General features: G+C 40.6%; 2 protein-coding genes across 3 annotated transcripts in view; both read left to right on the top strand.

The window, feature by feature from the left end:
- LOC138958039 (protein white-like) overlaps window positions 1-8,703 on the top strand; it is a 55,033-nt gene extending 46,330 nt beyond the window's left edge. For both annotated transcript variants that reach the window (XM_070329084.1, XM_070329085.1), the window contains exons 18-20: window positions 2,058-2,158; window positions 2,607-2,686; window positions 3,518-8,703. In XM_070329084.1, the coding sequence (XP_070185185.1) occupies window positions 2,058-2,158; window positions 2,607-2,686; window positions 3,518-3,622 (286 nt within the window). In that variant the 3' untranslated portion in view covers window positions 3,623-8,703. The remainder of the gene's footprint in view (window positions 1-2,057; window positions 2,159-2,606; window positions 2,687-3,517) is intronic.
- Window positions 8,704-17,728: 9,025 nt separating this feature from the next.
- LOC138958040 (protein white-like) overlaps window positions 17,729-18,808 on the top strand; it is a 65,128-nt gene continuing 64,048 nt past the window's right edge. The window contains exon 1 of the mRNA XM_070329087.1: window positions 17,729-18,232. Coding sequence (XP_070185188.1) covers window positions 17,773-18,232 — 460 coding nt within the window. The 5' untranslated portion in view covers window positions 17,729-17,772. The remainder of the gene's footprint in view (window positions 18,233-18,808) is intronic.

Genomic DNA, 18,808 nt, shown 5'->3' on the forward strand with positions numbered 1-18,808 from the left:
CGATGAAACAAGTCGCGTAAGGCGAAATAACTACATTTAGTCAAGCTGTAGAATTCACAAAATGAAACTGAACGTAGTCCGCCGCTAGTGCAAAAGGCAGTGAAAGTGACGAGCCTGTTTGGCGCGGTAGCGGTTGCGCTGTGCTTCATAGCACGCTTTACTCTACCTCTTTTCGTTTTAACTTTGTGAGCGTGTTTTTTATCCAAACATATCATATCTATATGTTTTTGGAATCAGGAACCAACAAGGAATAAGATGAAAGTGTTTTTAAATTGATTTAAAAAAAACAAAAAATTTGATCATAATTTTTATATTTTTTATTTTCAGAGCTTGTTTTTAATCCAAATATAACATATTTATATGTTTTTGGAATCAGGAAATGATGAAGAATAAGATGAACGTAAATTTGGATCGTTTTATAAATTTTTGTTTTTTTTTACAATTTTCAGATTTTTAATGACCAAAGTCATTAATTAATTTTTAAGCCACCAAGCTGAAATGCAATACCGAAGTCCGGCCTTCGTCGAAGATTGCTTGGCCAAAATTTCAATCAATTTGATTGAAAAATGAGGGTGTGACAGTGCCGCCTCAACTTTTACAAAAAGCCGGATATGACGTCATCAAAGGTATTTATTGAAAAAAAGAAAAATTGTCCGGGAATATCATTCCCAGGAACTCTCATGTCAAATTTCATAAAGATCGGTCCAGTAGTTTGGTCTGAATCGCTCCACACACACACACAGACAGACAGACAGACACACACACACACACACACATACACCACAACCCTCGTCTCGATTCCTCCCTCTACGTTAAAACATTTAGTCAAAACTTGACTAAATGTAAAAAAACAAACAATGCATTGCCGCACGTGAATACTGAGAGTGGGCCCCAGATTTTTGTTTTCCGCCCCAGCAATTTCCATCTCTGGGGCCAGTGTGGCCCCAGGCCAAATAAGTTAGTGTCGACCCCTGACATATAACGTGCGCCACACACAAGACAGAAGTCGCAGCACAGGCTTCATGTCTCACCCAGTCACATTATTCTGACACCGGACCAACCAGTCCTAGCACTAACCCCATAATGCCAGACGCCAGGCGGAGCAGCCACTAGATTGCCAATTTTAAAGTCTTAGGTATGACCCGGCCGGGGTTCGAACCCACGACCTCCCGATCACGGGGCGGACGCCTTACCACTAGGCCAACCGTTTGCATTACATGCGTACGTTATCTTTTCTTGATGATTGGTGATGAGTAGCAAAGTTTCTGTCAATATATATTTGAGAACGTTTTCTGAAAATAACTCTGTCAGAGTTTATCTACGCTTTGGAAGAGCTGTGTTCCTTGAAGGTGAAGCAAGGTCTAAACATTTTCAAAGCGTTGCATTGAACAAATGGGCTTCAATAAGATAAAATCATCTTTCAATAAAATGTATGGAGAAGATGTAGATGAAATGTATATAGCCGAAATGCAGGGTCCTCTCAATATGATGAATTTTTCATTTATAAACCATCACATACTGACCCATCTTTCTGTCTGTTGTTGGTTGGTCTGTCTGTTTCTCTCTCTCTCTCTCTCTCTCTGTTTTGTAATTTTTTGAGTTCTCCTTATGTAATTCCTTAAATGCACATTGTGTTGCATTCTGTACAATGTATTTCTGTATTTTATATGATTGAATTTATATTTGTAATGTGCGTCTGTCTTTATGTGTTGTATAAAGGACAGGTTGGAAGAATAGGCTTTGCCTAAAACCTTTATCCTTTTGTAATAAAGTTCTGAGTCTGAGTCTGAGTCTGAGTCTCTCTCTCTCTCTCTCTCTCTCTCTCTCTCTCTCTCTCTCTCTCTCTCTCTCTCTCCCTCTCTCTTTTTGTAAAACAGCACCAGTTTCATTATGACATTGCTGGCATAACAAAAGACTTATCTTATCTATCTTATTTGCCCCCCCCCCCCTCTCTTTGTCTCTCTCATGCCACCTCCCCTCTTTTCTGGTGTGTCTTTGTGACAGTGTAGATGTGCAACGTACATTGCAATTGATTCTTTGAACTGATCTGTTTCCAGCTCGGTGCCAGTGTACTTCATCTGGCTGAAATACTTGTCGTGGTTCAAGTACGCTAATGAACTGTTGACGGTCAACCAGTGGGAGGATGTTACAAGTATAGGTGAGTTTTTGTTTCCCCCTGATGTGATGAAATTTTACTGAAGTGTCAGTGTAGTTGTGGATGTGTGTGTGTGTGTGTGTGTGTGTGTGTGTGTGTGTGTGTGTGTGTGTGTGTGTGTGTGTGTGTGTGTGTGTGTGTGTGTGTGTGTGTGTGTGTGTGTGTGTGTGTGTGTTTGTCTGTTTGTGTGTGTGTGTGTGTGTGTGTTTGTACGCGTGATCTTGCTGAGTATCTGATCTGTATTTAGTTTATTCACACTGTTAAATCATAGATGGACACGCAATAGAAAAAAACAGCATCACTGGATATAAGTCTTAGCCTGTGATGGAGTTAATCAATTGTCGAATCAGTTACATTCTAACGACCTTGAATACCATCTTGACATTTTGTGAAATTGAACAAATCTGAAATTCTCAACCATATACAGTTTAAAATGTGAAATTATTTGCAGACTGTGGAAGCAATTCAACGCTTGTACCATGCCAGTACAGGAATGGAGCCGACGTGTTACGCTACATCAGTTTCTCTGCGGTAAGTCGCTGCAGTGCAACCCCTCCTTTGTGGACGTCCACAAATCTCAAATTGGGTCTCCAAAGAGGAGGTAGTCTTAGAACTGATGTAAATGTACAGAGGTTACCAACAGAAAATCTGAGAAACCAGGGTCTTGAAAATAAGGGAAGGGGGTGGGGGGGGTCTTGAAATAGGTGGTTGTATAATGATATAATTCATTCAGGGGTGTATTTATAAGGTATTTAACTTGATTGGACTTGACTTAAACAATTTGACTTGAATAATTTGACTCGACTGGACTCAACTCCTGACTTGATTCACACAGAGACCCTTACAAGCACATTGGTTCAGGCAGAATTATAACATGATACATGATACAACTGGAACACAGTAATGGAGAGTAGACATATATTGTGTTAGTCAGAAGTGTGCAGATTTAGGACTGCCAGCTTGTCTTTGCAAGCGTGCAAAACAAACATTGAGGTTTTTCCTATATCTTTTCCCATGTCTCTAGATACACAGCAGGGTAGCTGATTTATAAAGCAGAACAATGTTGGGAGAACATGGAGAGTTGTTTGACACTAGTGTCGAAAAGGATGTAGGAAAACTCATCCGTAAGGTTTTTTTACAACAAGAAGGCACAAATAAAGTGTAAGCAGACAGCATTTTCAGATAATTTAAACAACAGATGAAGGTAATATGGTTACAAAGTAAAAAATAAAAAAACAAACACCAAAGAAAGTAAAACCTAACTTTGAATGATCAGCGACGATAAACATTGGAATATGCATGAATGTTATGTTCATACAGAATTGAGGAGCTTCCCTGATAATGTCTGTCTCCTTGTTTCAGGACAACAACTGGTTGAATCTAGGACTGCTCTTTGCCTTGCTTTTTGGCTTCAGACTCTTCTCCTTCATTTTCCTCCTCATCCGCGCTCGTCGTTCCAAGACATAAATCAGGGACCTCAGATCCAGTTTGATGTGAGGGAGATTTTGACAGAAACAATATGTGGAAACAGTAACCCGAATAGGCAGAGGCTTGTGAAATGATTTTGTGCTTCATGGATTTTTTTTCTTGTCAGGAGCACATATTTTGGACTTATCCTGAAGGGCTAACCTGTACTTCTTTTTTTCTTCTTTTTTTTCTGTACGTATCTTTGCGTTTTTGTCAGTGGAAATATTGTGTTTCAAACTTTTATTCTCCAGAGGACAGTTTATAGGCCTCAAGGTTTTTGATGGAAGTTTTTTGGCAGACAAGAAAGTGATGTGTAAAAAAGCTCTGTCTCTGCTTCATAAACAATTACAAAAGATCAACATTTGTGTTTCTTTTTTTTCTTTAAATTTGTGTGTGTTTTGTTTTGAGTATATTTAGTTACATGTAGAGTGTGGAACAAAAAGTAAAATTAGAAAGAATTTTGATGAACTGTACATTTGGTTTAAATTCTGAATTTGAACATGTTACTGAAACTGTTTGAAGTGTTACTTGCCATTTTATTTTGCCATGGGATCATCAATGTGCTTGAGGCTAGTCATACTTTGTAATATCTTCAATGTCAGTGTTCATTAAATGTTAGTTTTATAATGTGTAAAATAAATTGTACCAAAATCCATTTGAAAATTTATGATAAGTTCTTTCTGTGGATATTTTGACCTCTTTGGTTTTCTTCTTCTTCTGTTGTAAATTAAAGCTAAGGCCATCATCATGTTTGGAGACATTAACTTGTGTATGTGTTCAGAATTATCTGTGTAATTTACATTGTATATACTTTTAGTTTTGTTGAAGGCTTTTGGTTTGAGTGTTATAGTATTACATGGACTTGCAAAGGAGGAAAGTTATTGTTGCAGTATGATACATCTTTGCAAGCAAGAAAAGCCAATCATGTGCGATACGGTGTTAATGTTACATTCGCTCTATGTCGGACCCCTCTGACAAGAAGACACCTCCCATGAAAGGACAAATTATGTTGTCTGTTTGTCCAATATCTTGACCAAAATATACCTGTCGATCATTACCGGCCAACTGCAGTCTAAGAGCACTTCTGATTGGCCCTAAGAGTGTCCTTTCATTAACTCATGTGTGTGCGTGAGACGCAGGATTCTACACAAGATTTGTATGCTTCAAATACTTGGTTTGAAAAAGAGGATGCAAAGTTGATAGATGTAGCAGCTGGTTTGTTTCAATGAATGGTTTGTTGGTGGGATGGGTAGAGCATGTAAAGGTCTATTTCCTTGCTTTTTACTTTCTTTATTCTTGTTAATGTTGTGTATGTTACATTTTTCTTTGATTTGATATACATGCATGCAGTGCATTCAGAGTAAGATTGTGACGAGCGTCAGTGACAGTTGACAAAGAAGCACACATGGTGCCATGACAACAATTTAAGGTCAAGTTATTTGTGGGGAAAACAAATGTATACCAATATCGGAAAAGTGTTCAGCTTTTCTTATTACAGATGTATCAGCAATGTTCCCTCCTATGACAAGCCTGTACCTCCCAATAATGGACTACATGTACCTCTCTTGTCCTTTGTCTATTATCTTTACAATTTGTGTATACCTGACATGACAGGTCACCTGCAATGAAGGGACACTGCTGGTTCTTAAGGTGTCCTTTCATTGCAGGTACCAATGTACTTAGCATTAAAATGTTAACCTGGCGCTAGGCAGGATGTTTGATGTGCTCTGATGAATTTCATGCTGCTTTTATGAAAGTGCTAGCCTTGATGTAAAATGTTACCTCTAAATTGAAAGTGCTAGCCTTGATGTCAAATGTTACCTCCAAATTGAAAGTACTAGCCTTGATGTCAAATGTTACCTCTAAATTGAAAGTGCTAGCCTTGATGTCAAATGTTACCTCTAAATTGAAACCCTCTTATAAGACCTCTAGAAACCAGTCTTAACTCTTACCAGTCTTAACTCTTACCAGTCTTAACTCTTACCAGTCTTAACTCTTACCAGTCTTAAAAGGGAGGGAGGTTACTGTAAACCTATTCTAAGGGATCTCGTTGTCATTACTGTGATGATTAATATATAATTTATTTTATACAATGTTCATAATCAGATCATAAAAAAATTATACTCATAAACTTGCAAATCTGAAAGTATCATCGAAGAATATACCAAGCAGATGATGTGTTCAACCATTCTGATAATCATCGGTCCACGCAATTGCTCATGTCTCAGGCATAAATGAGACCCGAAGGGAAGGAACTCATTTTACCTGAGTTCAGGATGGTGTACGTACAACAAGCTGCTTTACATCCAACAAAGGCAATTTACAATGCAACAAAAGTTTTGAAACAAGAGTTTTTGTAAAGATATGTTTTCATTTGAATAAAGTTATGGCCAATTATTCTCACTACCTCCACGATTCTATCATTTATTTAATCAAACCAAAATGTCCCTTTCTCCCCCAAAGAAGATGAGCTTCCATTCCTCCATTAATTTGGTTTCATTCAAATGTCATTCGCTGTTCTTTGTGGACCTGTTTGCGGACCAGTACTAGTTAATACTCTGTGTTCCAATTGATACTTATAGTGGTGACTCACAATGTGTGCCATATATATATATCTATATAATATATATATATACGACTTGTGTCTGTCTGTCTGTGTGTGTGTGTGTGTGTGTGTCCGCGATGCACGGCCAAAGTCCTTGATGGATTTGCTTCAAATTTGGTGGGCATATTCAGGTAGACCCCGCACAGAACCTGGTCGATGAGAATTTTCAACACGTGCTCTCAGCGCGCAGCGTTGAACCGATTTTGGTTTTTCTGTTCATTTCACCATTCCCAGTAACTCTTCCTTATCTTCTCCACTGTTTTGCGTTTATCTCCCTTCCTTCGTGTGGCGTCAATCCATATTCCCGTTACTACGTTACTATTTTTAGAAGGTCACTGCACGTTACTATTTTTAGAAGGTCACTGTCCACAACTCTTCCTTATCTTCTCCAGTGTTTTGCGCGTTTATCTCCCTTCCTTTGTGCGCCGGCAAAGCCGGCGGGGACCCGGCAAAACGCTGGCAAAGCCGGCGCACGAAGGAAGGGAGATAAACGCGCAAAACACTGGAGAAGATAAGGAAGAGTTGTGGACAGTGACCTTCTAAAAATAGTAACGGGACTATGGATTGAGCGTTGTGGACTAAATATAGTAACGGGAATATGGATTGACGCCACACGAAGGAAGGGAGATAAACGCAAAACACTTGAGAAGATAAGGAAGAGTTACTGGGAATGGATGTAGTGGATCTACAGAAAAACCAAAATCGGTTCAGCGCTGTGCGCTGAGAGCACGTGTTGAAAATTCTCATCGACCAGGTTGTGTCCGGGGTCTACCTGAATATGCCCACCAAATTTGAAGCAGATCCATCGAGAAGTTTGGCCGTGCATCGCGAACACACAGTACAGTTTTAATGCAACAGCTTTTTGCCGAAGAGCTGCTCTAGTTTCAGATAAACACAGAAGCATACAATGAAGAGTGCAGACTGTTATCGTGCTTCAAAAATAGGTCTAGACATCGGCAGGGAAGAATTTTAATTAGTAAATTTGCCGAAATAGCTGTAGAAGTTTTGTCAATGTCCTGAAGTTTAAAACAATTCTTGACATGACCTTTCCTCCAACTGTGATAAAAAGTTCTGCAGATCTTCCCAAATGACGGCAAAGGTTTTAGTAGTTTTGCCAACTGCTGATGCCAAATGACATCCCTAATCTAAAGTGGTATGTGTTGATTTACACATTTCTAGCTTTGCTCACATTCCAAAGATATGAACTGAACTCCAGAACCAAAGTTTCATTGATCAACTTAATTTTGTGTTGCTGCTTTACTATTATGGGAGCCTTAAACGACATTATTGGCAGGTGATTGTGCGCGCGCATGTGTGTGTGTGTGTGTGTGTTAAAGTTCACATAAGGTTTATTGGTGTCATGCTTGAAACTATAAGACTGGGTTTGGATTGAAATCGGGGTTATTGGTGTCATGCTTGAAACTATAAGACTGGGTTTGGATTGAAATCGGGGTTATTGGTGTCATGCTTGAAACTATAAGACTGGGTTTGGATTGAAATCGGGGTTATTGGTGTCATGCTTGAAACTATAAGACTGGGTTTGGATTGAAATCAGGGTTATTTGCGAATGTTTTTGAATGTACATGTATTTAAATCTAACAGTAACAGCTTGATTCTCATTTTTTTCTAACCCTTACATCAACAACGAAAAGAAGTTTATTTTGTTTTGTTAAAGCAAGAACCGTGACATTTAGAGACATATAAGTGATAACAAAAAGACGACAGTTCCAAAGACACAATGTGTATTGATTATCAGTTTTAGAACGTGTCCATAAGCAGTCTGCTTGTTAACGTTCTTAATGTTGTTACTGTTTATAACGTGTGTACAAGAAATTGATAAAAACACGCTTAAGCCAAAGACACTTTGCAAGGCATGAGCATGAAATTGGTGACTGATGTTGTGCATCATTTCATTGTGTGTATATGTGAACAGCTCAGATCATGGGTAATTTTAACACCTTCACATTTAAATGCTTATTTTATAGCCATCCATTGAATTGAGAAGAAAACAAAGCATACTAAACGGCTAAGCATGAATCAAACAATAAGAAAATAAAAAGAACCAACAACATCGTTTTGTATGTGTGGGTAGTAAACACGTTTTATTTACAAAACACGGCGGAAAATGGCGACAAATTTGTTGCACAGCGACAGGTCACTTTCTTCAACCAAGGCCAGTACTTTCATACATGACAAAGGAAAGCAAATATGGCCTGAATAATAAAGTTATAGTGTTCCTTTGCGTGTCTGAGTGATAAACTGTTTTAACCAACTCTCTTCTGAAACGTAATTGCACTCAGCAGATTTGTCTTCCGCTCATAACTTTCGTGTCACACGGTCTTTGCGACAAACAGATAGATCGCATTCTCGCAGAAAATCATTGACAACACAGACCAGTCATTTTTAGCATTGCATTTGGGAAGGGCTACTATTATAGTGTGTTTTAAGAAAGAAAAACATTATAGTATCGGCAGAACACGATCAAATGAGTTTTCGTGTCACAGCATTATGGGCGTGAGATTTGTTAGACTTTTTGTTCTCACACTGTAGCAAAATCATTGACATCACAGACAAGACAGTTTTAGCATAGACATTGGGAAGGGCTACTATTATAGTGTGTTTTAGGAAAGAAAAACATTATAGTATCGGCAGAACACGACCAAATGAGTTTGCGTTATGGGCGTGAGATTGGTTTTTTTTCACACTGCAGATCATATCTCAAAAACTACTGAGTGGATCTTTATGAAATTTGATATGGATATTTTTGACTGGATTTTCTCATAGAAGGTTTTTCCGTTTATTGATAGGACAGTTTGATGACGTCATATTTCACCGTTTGCCAAAAGGTCGAGGCAGCACTTTCACAGTTACAGTTTTTCATCAATTTGATCGAATTTCTTATCACACAATCTCAGATCTAGGCCGGATTATGGGATTGCATTTCAGCTTGGTCACTTAAAGTTTTGTTATTGAAATGTTTGTTCGAAATATGTCATTTTTTCAAATTTTTAAAAACTAATATTTGAAACAGAAAATGTATATTGGTGTATTCCCTATTGCGTCCTGTATCTAAAACTATATAGTTTTGTTGTTTTGTATTGATAATTATGCTTAAAAATGAAGAAAACCGATAAATAACCACTATCTTTATTTATGAAAAAAGACACTTAAAAACAACTTCTATCTATTCCTTATCATTATCTGATTCCAAATATATATCGTTTCATGGTGTTTGACGTTGAAAATATGCTCAAACTTGACAAACTCGGATCGTTGAATGGAAATTATACTTCCAAGCTCCAAAGCACGTCATTTCAAGTGTGGAACACGCTCATGACGTCATACTGAAAGGTGATGAATTATGGCTTCACCTTGCCATGTTTCATTTCAAACATGGTAACATTTTTAAAGGGGTTTCTTTCTCAGATTTGTGTTTGCCCTTTGTCTGTCTCTCTATGTCTCCGTCTGTCTGACTGATTCAATTAAATGTGTAATTACTTAGTTTTGCAAAAGTCAAACTAAGTATGATATACCTAATTGATTCAGGTCTCTAAATTCTTATTGTAAAATTGTGAGTTTTATTCAAAACAAATTTAATTGGTGTTTTAAACTCAATAATGGGGCATGCTGTGATGAGCAGAAGAATGTGTGTTTACGAGCAGAAAAAGCCCATCAAAGTCAAGAATCGTGTTTTTCTTTTTCTATTTTCACCTTGTAGCTTCATACAGACACTAAGCAACAGTGTAGTACCACTTCCAGTGCAATATCTTGTACTTTAATTTTGACCATCTGTGTAACACTTTATTGACCCATGATCTGAGCTGTTCACATATGTATTTTGAAGTTTTGTTTATTGTATTAAATGGAAGATATTTGCATGTCTTTCAATAAAAATAACAATTTCACAAATCACTGGTGCTTGTGTATATCAGCATGAATGCAGTAGATACCATTAATTGCCATGGTTACTCAGTTCCTTATCGGCCTAGTTGTTAGGTTGCCATTACAATGGATGAGTGAAATGAAAGTTTTACGCCCTCACGGCAAAGCCATTAGGGGCATGTTACACGGGAAAACCCGGCTTTGTATGAAAATAAAAAATAAAAATGCGGGGGAGGGGGGGGGATGTAGACAGCTGGCTGCCGGCTGCTAGAGGAGACCTGAAAATGGGCTTGGGACCTGGTTGGGTCGTCTTGGGTCAGTGCTGAAATGGTTACTTTTTTGGCTGTTGGCCGAACGGACACCCGGGCTTCATATTTTTGCATGCATGTATTCGTGTTTCCAAGGCCTGAGGCTTTCGCTGTGACCCTGGGATCTTTATCGTGCGCATGCGTGCACACGGGGGTGTTCGGACACCGAGGAGAGTCTGCACAAAGTTGACTCTGGGACACACATCCCGCGCCGAACTTGGGGGTTGAACCCACGCGGATAGTAACAACCGGTTTTAAAGCCAGCGCCTCTACCGACTGGGCAAACTCCCCCCCCCCCCCCAATTTGTTGGGGTCAAGAAGTTCCATGGAGGGCGGGGGGTATGGAGTAACACATAGTGTTTTGCTCAGAACATTCCCACCCATGCAGAGCCGCGCTATGGGTACGCATTACCGTGAAGCTGGCAGTCAGTGCTACCAAATGTCGTCTGTGTCTACCACTCGGTGGTGACTTAATGTGGGTCTATGTAAGCAGATGCCAGCGCAAGCAATCTGATGCAGAGTCAGGAGGCGGTTTGGTACAAGAGAACCTTAGAGGCCACAGCCTCGGCCGTCTAAGGGATCTGTGTGTCTGGAGGCACATTTGGTTTCTGAGGTTCAAGCGGAGCTGTTGCCTCTGCTCCCAAGTTCCCGTGTCTGGAGGCGTTTTTGGTATGGTAGCAAACCTGTAGGTTGGGGCCTCTACCTTTCAGGATGCCAGGACTACAAAATGTGTGTCTTGGGACACATTTAGCTTAAGATTCCAGAAGTGGATCTGTGCTGTGCTGGGTCTGCTGCAAGCACACTAGAACCAGCTCGCAACAGTTGAGGTGAACAAATTGGTGACCAAGACCATCATCGGTTTCTCTCCGAGTGATGGGTGTGGGCGGAGAAAGTCTCCCAGACTGAGAGCATTCTCCCTTCTGTAGCGGATGAGACTAGACATCTCTTCCTTGAGAGTGTCACAACCTTCAAACACGTGTGTGAGGTGTCCAGTCTTGCCACACTGACAGACTACCTTGTCCCAGTAGATGCGGCTGCTGACCGTGCGCAAGCGACGCAACAGGCTCATGGGTCTCGGGGGGAGTGGGAGGTGGTGCCCTTTCCTATTGTAGGGGAGGTGTATCCATCCTCTCTCTTCACATGTTTGTGACAGTGTCTGCTCTCTTTCCTCTCTTTTTAGCTTGGCTAGCAGCAGTTTGGCTTCCTGGCAGGAGAGCCGAATGTCTGTCACTGGCATGGTTGACATAGCCGCTGCTTTTGCTGCTCTGTCCGCCATTTCATTTCCCCGGATTCCTGTGTGGGATGGCAGCCACATGAGGGAAAAGTCTGTTCCTTTTGTCATAATTTGGTGGGCTAAGAAATGAATTTCAGTTTGCATCTCTCCTCTGTTCTTGGTGCCATGTGCAAGTGCTTGCAACGAGGATTTTGAGTCCGTAAGGATGACCACCCCCAGGGGTGGGGTTGGCAGATCGTTTATCAGTGTGCAGGCCATGTAGATAGCAAATAACTCTGCAGAGAAGATGCTGATCCCCTTGTTTAGCTTGTATTTTCGTGTTATATCAAGTCCAGGAATCGACAAGGCACACCCAGCCTCCCCTGACTGCAGGATCGAACCATCTGTGAAGACCTGTAGGTGGCTTTTAAATCGTTGATCGATCTTTTCTTTTGCAACTGTGGCTAGCAGCAATGGGTCTTCTGCCTTTTTGAGGCCGTCTCCATAGTCTATGATCAGATTTGGGGCTTCAAGCAGCCATGGAGGGTAAGGAAGAGTACCACCTGTGACCAGCTTTTCCTTGGACAGGCCACTCTGTTCCCATATGCCCTTCACATGGTTGTATATTGGGAGCACTGTTTGGTATGTATGAGTCTTGGACTCAAGAGCTTTGTATTGCATGTGGTCGGTATCTCCCATGTCTGGGGTAAATACTTCCACTGCCGTGTTTGGGACACAGTGTATTCTGACAGCCAGCTGTGCACATCTGAGGTGGCATTCCTCTTTCAGTGGCAGCCATCCCACTTCCTGGTAAAGTAGGGTGGAGACTGCCGATCTGGGGACCCCCAGCGCCACTTTGAGAGCGGCTCTTTCTACTCTTTCAAGCTTTACCCACTGACTGTCAGGAGCTGCAAAGAAAGCCTCTTGGCCATAGCTGAGGCGCGACCGAACAAGGGCACGGACAAGATGGATCAATGGTTTTCCGGCTGCCCACGACTCTCTGCTCAGAACCTTTATCAGGTTTAGAGAGCGTTGAGCTTTTCTCACAAGTGAGTCTATGTGTGGGCCCCAACTGAGAGAGCTTGTGAATGTCACTCCCAAGAACTTGGTTTTATCTGCTGGCACCAGCTGCACCCCATTTATGGTGATGGAACATGTCCTTTTGACAAGCTGCACTCCTGTGAAAGTCATGAACACGGTTTTTTCGGTAGATAGCTCAAAGCCATTCGTCTGCATGTAGTCAGCGATTTGGTCGACTTTTTCTTGGTACCGCCCCATTTTTGTTTTGATTGTTCTTTCTGACTTGCAGTTGACTGCTTCCCAGAGGGCCATGTCATCGGCAAACAGAGACAATGAGGCCTCCTTGAGGTTCAGATTTGCTGCATCGTGGACCATGATGCTGAACAATATGGGGGCTATGATGCTTCCTTGAGGCACCCCCATATCTAGGACATGTGTTTGAGAGATGGACTGCCCCACTCTAACAGCCATGGACCTGTCTGTGAGGAATTATTACAATGGATGGTCTAATACCATTTTATATTGAAAACCACAAACTCAGTATGGGCTTTTCTTTTCTGACTTTTCTTAAAGACAATGGGGGAAATAAAAATACCTCTACAGCGAACCCCTTCTGAAATTGCTTTAAGGAAATTGCCCCCTTCGAAAAATGCCCCCTTCGGAAATTGCGCAAGACCTAGTTTTTACATTTACAGTAGTCAAGTTTTGACTAAATGTTTTAACATAGAGGGGGAATCGAGACGAGGGTCGTGGTGTGTGCGTGTGTGTAGAGCGATTGAGAGTAAACTACTGGACCGATCTTTATGAAATTTTTCATGAGAGTTCCTGGGTATGATATCCCCAGACACTTTTTTCATTTTTTTTATAAATGTCTTTGATGACGTCATATCCAGCATTTAGTAAAAGTTGAGGCGGCACTGTCACACCCTCATTTTTCAATAAAATTGATTGAAATTTTGGCCAAGCAATCTTCGACGAAGGCCGGACTTTGGTATTGCATTTCAGCTTGGAGGCTTAAAAATTAAATAATGACTTTGGTCATTAAAAATCTGAAAATTGTAATTAAAATTATTTTTTTATAAAACGATCCAAAATTACGTTTATCGTATTCTTCATCATTTTCTGATTCCAAAAACATATAAATATGTTATATATTCGGATTAAAAACAAGCTCTGAAAATTAAAAATATAAAAATTATGATTAAAATTAAATTTCTGAAATCGATTTAAAAACAATTTCATCTTATTCCTTGTCCGTTCCTGATTCCAAAAACATAGATATGATATGTTTGGATTTAAAACACGTTCAGAGAAAAGAATAGAGATATAGAAAAGTGTGCTATCCCCTCCTCAGCGCAACCGCTACCGCGGTGGACAGACGATGCTACGAGTGTACGGTCTTGCGGAAAAAATGCAATGCGTTCAGTTTCATTCTGTGAGTTCGACTAAGCTTGACTAAATGTTGTATTTTCGCCTTACGCGACTTGTTCAGATTTTCTTTTCATAATATTTGTAAATGTACCTCTAGTTTAAGACTCCCTCCCTTTTTATATCTGATTACCTTAAAAGGGGGTTCCATGCACTGTACAAAAAACCACCAACAACGCACACACACACACACACACACTAACACCCGACAACACTTCTACAAACACAATAGGACCTCGGTCCATTGAAGTAACTAGTATTCGCAATGAGGACTCTTTTCGTGCATCAGAATGCAGTGACAGTGTTTCCGACAAAAAGACAAAATACTTGTGGTAACATATTGCAGTAGGCTTGCATGCATGTGAGTGTGTGTGTGTGTGTGTGGGTGTGTGGGTGTGTGTGTGTGTGAGAGAGAGTGCGTGCGAGTGTGTGAGTGTGTGTGTACGGACGATGTGTCACTTTCATTTTATCATGTCTTTCAGTGTTTTCACCGCTTTTTATATTTAGTCAAGTTTTGACTAAATATTTTAACATCGAGGGGGAATCGAAACGAGGGTCGTGGTGTATGTGCGTGTGTGTGTGTGTGTGTCTGTCTGTGTGTGTGTGTGTGTAGAGCGATTCAGACTAAACTACTGGACCGATCTTTATGAAATTTGACATGAGAGTTCCTGGGTATGAAATCCCCGAACGTTTTTTTTCATTTTTTTGATAAATGTCTTTGATGACGTCATATCCGGCTTTTCGTGAAAGTTGAGGCGGCACTGTCACGCCCTCATTTTTCAACCAAATTGGTTGAAATTTTGGTCAAGTAATCTTCGACGAAGGCCGCACTTCGGTATTGCATTTCAGCTTGGTGGCTTAAAAATTAATTAATGACTTTGGTCATTAAAAATCTGAAAATTGTAAAAAAAATAAAAATTTATAAAACGATCCAAATTTACGTTTATCTTATTCTCCATCATTTGCTGATTCCAAAAACATATAAATATGTTATATTCGGATTAAACACAAGCTCTGAAAATTAAATATATAAAAATTATTATCAAAATTAAATTGTCCAAATCAATTTAAAAACACTTTCATCTTATTCCTTGTCGGTTCCTGATTCCAAAAACATATAGATATGATATGTTTGGATTAAAAACACGCTCAGAAAGTTAAAACAAAGAGAGGTACAGAAAAGCGTGCTATCCTTCTTAGCGCAACTACTAGTACTACCCCGCTCTTCTTGTCAATTTCACTGCCTTTGCCATGAGCGGTGGACTGACGATGCTACGAGTATACGGTCTTGCTGAAAAATGGCATTGCGTTCAGTTTCATTCTGTGAGTTCGACAGCTACTTGACTAAATATCGTATTTTCGCCTTACGCGACTTGTTTTTTTTGGCTTTCACATAACAGTTATCCCACCAGACCCACCGCCTGACCCCGCCCCCTTTGGAAATTGCTTGTGACGGCAAAAGAGACGTACCTATCGTGGTCTCGGTCTTCCCGCTGCCTGGGTCTTGACACGCCCAGACCACAAGCATCTTCGCGAAACATGACGTCTTCAGAAGAATGACGTAAAGAGCGCGAAAGAAAGAATGCGCACGGACGAAAATGACGTCATATCAATCATAAATTCATTGATACCATCATTCCTCAGTCACCTAGCTATCATAACGCTTTACCATCCTGATGATGAAGTCAGTCAGCGACTGTCTGACGAACATTTGATACACAATTTCCCGACACTGGTTGCTGTTGTGTTTTCTTTTTGGTTTTGATGGTTGACGTAAGTGTACACCAGTCTACACAGAACCGCATGACATCATCGTCTCGCGAAAACAATCCCAAATCAGGGGGACCAGAACAAATGAATGCTGAAGATACATGTAGGCTACAAGCTTTTGCCCGCCGCTCTGCAAGGTGAATAGGAACGCTTGCTCGTTTTCTTTTTGTGCATGTAGCGGGCAAACTGCGCAGCAGTGTACTTGAAGGCAGGACCGACGCAGGTAAAACGGTTGATTTGACTATAAACAAAGGGAAGTAAACGCTCTAAAATGCATAGGCCTACGACATGTGTAATACTAATAGAGTAAGTGAGAGTTATACGGAACCATTCTATTGGCACCTGAGAGACACACACACACACACACACACGATTAAAGTCTGCTGAGCCCAAGTACTAGCGTACTCGGGGATACCAAGCATTGATACTGATGAACAGGCGACTTTCATCCTCTGAGGACTGATGAAAGAAGCGACTTTCACCTTCTGATGAAGAAAGTCAGTCGCTTGTTCATTTCATTTCAATGCTTGTTATTCTCTCAGGTGCCAGGAAAATGGTTCCGAATAACTCTCACTAACTCTATTACACATGACATGTTGTATGCCTTTAAAAGCGCTTACTCCCCCTTGTTGATCAGATCTCCAGCGCTCTGTCTCATTTGTAAAAGATGAATTTTCTGACATGCAAGAAAGCTTCAGCATTTTGTTCTTGTTATAAAGCTTTTGATACCTCAGTCATTCTTCGCTATTGGTGACAACAGTGGTTGTCTCTATTTCAAAGTGACTAACTATTCTGTTGATTTTGTTGTCTCATGTTTGTGCATAATTTTATTACATTTGAAAATTGGGCAACTATCGTCACATGTCGTGTTTCAATACAGTAGAACAAGAAACAAGTCGCGTAAGGCGAAATTACTACATTTAGTCAAGCTGTGGAACTCACAGAATGAAACTGAACGCACTGCATTTTTTCACAATGACCGTAGTCCGCCGCTCGTACAAAAGGCAGTGAAACTGACGAGCCTGTTTAGCGCGGTGGCGGTTGCGCTGTACTGCATAGCACGCTTTTCTGTACCTCTCTTCGCTTTAACTTTTTGAGCGTGTTTTTAATCCAAACATATCATATCTATATGTTTTTGGAATCAGGAACCGACAAGGAATAAGATGAAATTGTTTTTAAATCGATTTCGGAAAATTAATTTTGAGCATAATTTTTATATTTTTAATTTTGAGAGCTTGCTTTTAATCCGAATATAACATATCTATATGTTTTTGAAATCAGAAAATAATGAAAAATAAGATGAATGTAATTTTAGATCGTTTTATAAAAAAATAATTTTAATTACATTTTTCGGATTTTTAATGATCAAAATCATTAACTAATGTTTACGCCTCCAAGCTGAAATGCAATACCAAAGTCCGGCCTGCGTCGAAGATTGCTTGGCCAAAATTTCAATCAATTTTATTGAAAAATGAGGGTGTGACAGTGCCGCCTCAACTTTTACAAAATGCCGGATATGACGTCATAAAAGACGTTTATCCAAAAAATGAAAAAGGTCTGGGGATATCATACCCAGGAACTCTCATGTAAAATTTCATAAAGATCGGTCCATTAGTTTACTCTCAATCGCTCTACACACACACACGCACAGACAGACAGACACACACACACATACACCACGACCCTCGTTTCGATTCCCCCTCGATGTTAAAATATTTAGTCAAAACTTGACTAAATATAAAAACGAAGAAAAAAACCAACTGCCGCAACACGAACAAAAACAAATGTACCGGTTTCGACATCAGTCTTCGTCAGCAAATGGAATAAGAGAGATGAAATGTTCTCTTTCTCTCTCTCTGCCAACAGACAAGGCGACAGGCTGTCCTGTACGGATTAGACAGACGGTGCAGCTCAAGCGGTGGTCATGTCCAATGTAGACGACCCTCCTGCAATAGCCAGGACACATGCGACCGGTCTTCACAATACTGGCACGCCAGCAGGCCGCCTTCTTGCCATGGAGATGACCGATGCGAATGGTCCGAAGACGTCTAACACGGTATACACATCTCCTGCAATGTTCGAGGACAGCGCAACCCCAGCAGCGTACGCCGAGTCAGCTCTGGGTTCTCCCTTAGCGACCAGGCTCAGTGTGACGAGCACGCCAACAGACGCCCCTGCAGCAGAAGATGCCCCATTGCATCTGGGTTCACCGCGTCTTAATGAAAGACCGAGCGTCTCCTTGGAAATGTTCCCATTGGGCCTGTCTTGGCACGACGTGAACGTCTTCGTCGAACGCAAGAAGACAAAAAAGGATAACGAGCAATTAGCGATTCCGATGGATGGCGTTCGTGGTATGGAAGGCTTCAAACACGTCATCAGGAACGGTAAAGACTCGACCAGCTGAGACAGTGTGTCCTCATCGCTGCCCTTGTCTGTCTGTCTGTCGCTGTATATCTCTGTGTGTATCTCTCTCTACGTATGTGGCCAGGAATCTGTCAGTGTGTCAAAAAAAAGTGTTACACAAACACCATTTTTCAGACTTGCCTTATCTTATTAATGTTGTGGGTAAAGTAGGAGATGTGTTTTTTTGCAGAATAACACTTTTTTTTATTTATTGGTATGCGCCGCCTGGGGGTGGGGGGTCAGTATAGTGTCTCGAGCATTTAAGGTATGTATGTTACATTTACACCAAAACACATACAAGTATCATGGAATCCTCCCTGATTACTTCCCCCCATTAAAATTCAGCAGTCATGTAGTCTTGTGTTTGGTACTACTGTTACCACAAACATGGCGAGTCAGATGTCTATAATAAATCAGTGTCTGCCATGATGTATAGTGGCCGTAAGTTACTTTACACCAAAAATCACTTTACATGCGTAAACTTCACCCCATGCTTAATCTCTTCGGAGTCTAGTGAGTATTTTAGGATTAAGGAGTACCCACATTCTTTTTTAAGA

This window comes from Littorina saxatilis, linkage group LG2, assembly GCF_037325665.1.
Source record: "Littorina saxatilis isolate snail1 linkage group LG2, US_GU_Lsax_2.0, whole genome shotgun sequence".
Classification (NCBI taxonomy): Eukaryota; Metazoa; Mollusca; class Gastropoda; order Littorinimorpha; family Littorinidae; genus Littorina; species Littorina saxatilis.